Raw genomic sequence first — 2551 nt, forward strand, 5'->3', positions numbered from 1 at the left:
GCTACTCTTCACCAGTGCCTGCTCAGCAGCTCCCACCAGCCCAGATACCAGAAGGTTCCTGGGATGTGTGGATCTGCTCCTCATCCCAGAGCACCTCCCACCTCCCTCTTCCCCTCTGGGGGCTCTGATGGGAAAGCAAAAGAGGAATGAGACTGACCAGAAACCCCATCACAATTTGTGGCCCCTCCATGGGTGGCACCTAAGGATGGCAAATCTCTACCTTGGCCAATCCCAACTCTGAGAGAAACCAGGTTGGTGAGTATAATAAGGATAAGAGAAAGGCGACCCTGCATCAATGCTGGAGAGGAGCTGGGGATGAGGATTAGGCAAGGGAGACAGAAAGACAGGATCCCAGCAAGTTTGAAACTTGAACTATGGAACATGCTAGGCTCTTGGGGATCAGGAAATGGGGTACCTTTGGCCTCTGAGTCCAGAGATGGAGTGCCAGCCTCTCGCTGCTCTCCGGAGTCCACAGACACGCTCCGCTCCCTCTTCACTTTGCCCTTGAGTGAGCTGAAAGGGGGCACCCCCGCCTGGGTGTTCTTCAGACTTGAGTTGCTAGGTGAGATCTGGTTGGCCTTGGCCCCATGGTTCCCCGCCCCCACGCCCTTCGAGCCCAGGTTGCAAGTGGGTCCTTGGTTCACATTCTGGTGCTGGGATTGGGCCCCGCCATTCCCTGTCTTGCCATGATTGGTCAACTTATTTTCTGGGTGCATTGGCTTGGTTGGGGCAGGGGGGCAGTGGCCGCGGGGGGACAGTGGAGGGCTCCCTGGAGTTTCTCTCCTCCTGGGGTGGGGTAACCTGGGAGAAGGTGGGAGAGACATAAAAGTTAATCTTGCTAGGGACTTAGCATGCCTGGATTTTAACTGCCCCATCCTATCTCATCTAATGGTACAGGAGGTGGGAACTGAGTGGCATTCTAGGACCACCAGCTATTCCCTACCGCCTTCCATGGCTCCTCAGACAAGGACTGATACCCTTCACCTTGGGGAGTGAAGATGGGCAACTCCTTCACCTCCAGGCCCCACAATTCAAATGAAAACCAGGGCCTTTCGTTTGCAGAATCAACCAACACCCCCAGCCCCAGCAACCATCAGGCTGAACCTCCATGGCAACCACCCCCCAACACACGCACACACACTAGCACCTGACCAACACTTAAGCATCCTCTCTTCTAGGGTCTTCAGATTCCTTCCAAGTTCCCAAACCTCAACTTCCATGTGTCCCAACACCAGCAGGGAAGGGGCAGAGGACCAGAGGGTCACTGCTCATGCCCCAGTCCCATTCCCCTGGGGAAGTAGGGAAAAGCACACCAGAGTGGTACCCACTGGTCCAGACAGCTCCCCAGAGCAGAAGGAGGACTGCCTGAAGAGGTTTGGCCAGGACCTGGCCGGCGGGCAGGAGCAGAAGAAAAGGGGGAGGGGAGTGGTGTGCGGAGAAGACTGGAGCACTGGAAGCCAAGGATTCCTGCCGCCTAAGCTGCAGGCCCTTTAAGATCCAGCCCGCTCCCCACACCGCCTCCCCCTCCCCGGAGACCTATTAATAGCCTCTGGAAAGATCACATCACGGGAGAGGATATTTATCCCCCCTCATTCCACACCAGCTCAGATTTATTTCAGCTCTGCTGTCCTGCCGCTGCCGCCTGGCCCTGTCTGCAGGCTTCTCCTGGGGAAGGGGAGGGAGGCAGGCACTGCCCTACCCTCCAGCTCCCATCCCCAGCTAAACTAAGGCCAGAGGGTGCCACTGGATCCCACAGTGGGGTGGGAGGGTTGGGGTTCTGCTCAAACCTTTTTTAAGAGGAAAGGTCTAGAAGGGACTAGAACAGCAGGCTTACCTGACTGCCCTCCCCTGCTGTCTCCTGCACCCAGGCACTAGGCTGTGGGCTCCTGCCTCAGGGCAGTCCTTCCCATTCTGACCCCTTGAGCCCACTGATGGCCTGGAAGCCAAGTGCCTAGAAAGTCTCCCTCTCCAAGCCAGCACAGTTCAGCCCCGTCACCACTGGGCCCTTCCCTTCCCCGCACTCCACACACACAGCCCACCCTCCACGACACCCACACACCTTGTCTTGTTAGCCAGGATCCTCATGGCTCCCACACACAGTGGGGCTACGGCCCCTGTGCGTGCCCAGGGCCCAGCCAGGTACTCGGTACTGGAGCACGGACTGCAGCAACAAGCCCCAAAGAGAAAACTTGTGACTTGGGGAGGGGGTGTAAGAAGGGGAGGGGAGAAGGGAGGACCCAACAGCCCTGAGACTAGGGAACTGGATAGGGTACAGAGGGGATGGAAAAGAAGGACTACTAGGTGGGGACTCAATCTTAGAGGCCGGTCCTTTCCTGGCTTTCCCACACTTTACCCTCAGGAAGCTTGCAGTCTCTAGCAAGCCCACCCCCCCACCTCGGGCCCCGCAGAGGCAGAATGCACTAAAAGGATAGGTTAGTTGCAAAGGTGCCCCTGCGGGGCGGGCCTTGAGGTCTGTTCTGGCCCCCTGGGGGACTCCCGCTCCCAGGCACGCCCCTCACCCAGGGTGGGGAATCCTTCACGCCCCACCCCC

The 2551-nt window shown here is 58.1% G+C and overlaps 1 protein-coding gene across 7 annotated transcripts in view; it reads right to left on the minus strand.

Annotated features, from left to right (window-relative positions):
• The window catches only part of BCL9L (B cell CLL/lymphoma 9 like), a 28661-nt gene that overhangs the window by 10027 nt on the left and 16083 nt on the right, over positions 1–2551 (minus strand). For 5 of the 7 annotated variants that reach the window (XM_015589939.1, XM_006912582.2, XM_006912581.3 and 2 more), the window contains 2 exons: positions 2060–2161; positions 416–801 (listed from right to left, as the gene is read on the minus strand). In XM_015589939.1, the coding sequence (XP_015445425.1) occupies positions 416–801; positions 2060–2085 (412 nt within the window). In that variant the 5' untranslated portion in view covers positions 2086–2161. The remainder of the gene's footprint in view (positions 1–415; positions 802–2059; positions 2162–2551) is intronic. The other 2 variants (XM_006912584.2, XM_025047315.1) reach the window with 1 other exon arrangement.

Source organism: Pteropus alecto, unplaced genomic scaffold (genome assembly GCF_000325575.1).
Source record: "Pteropus alecto unplaced genomic scaffold, ASM32557v1 scaffold215, whole genome shotgun sequence".
NCBI classification, from domain to species: Eukaryota; Metazoa; Chordata; class Mammalia; order Chiroptera; family Pteropodidae; genus Pteropus; species Pteropus alecto.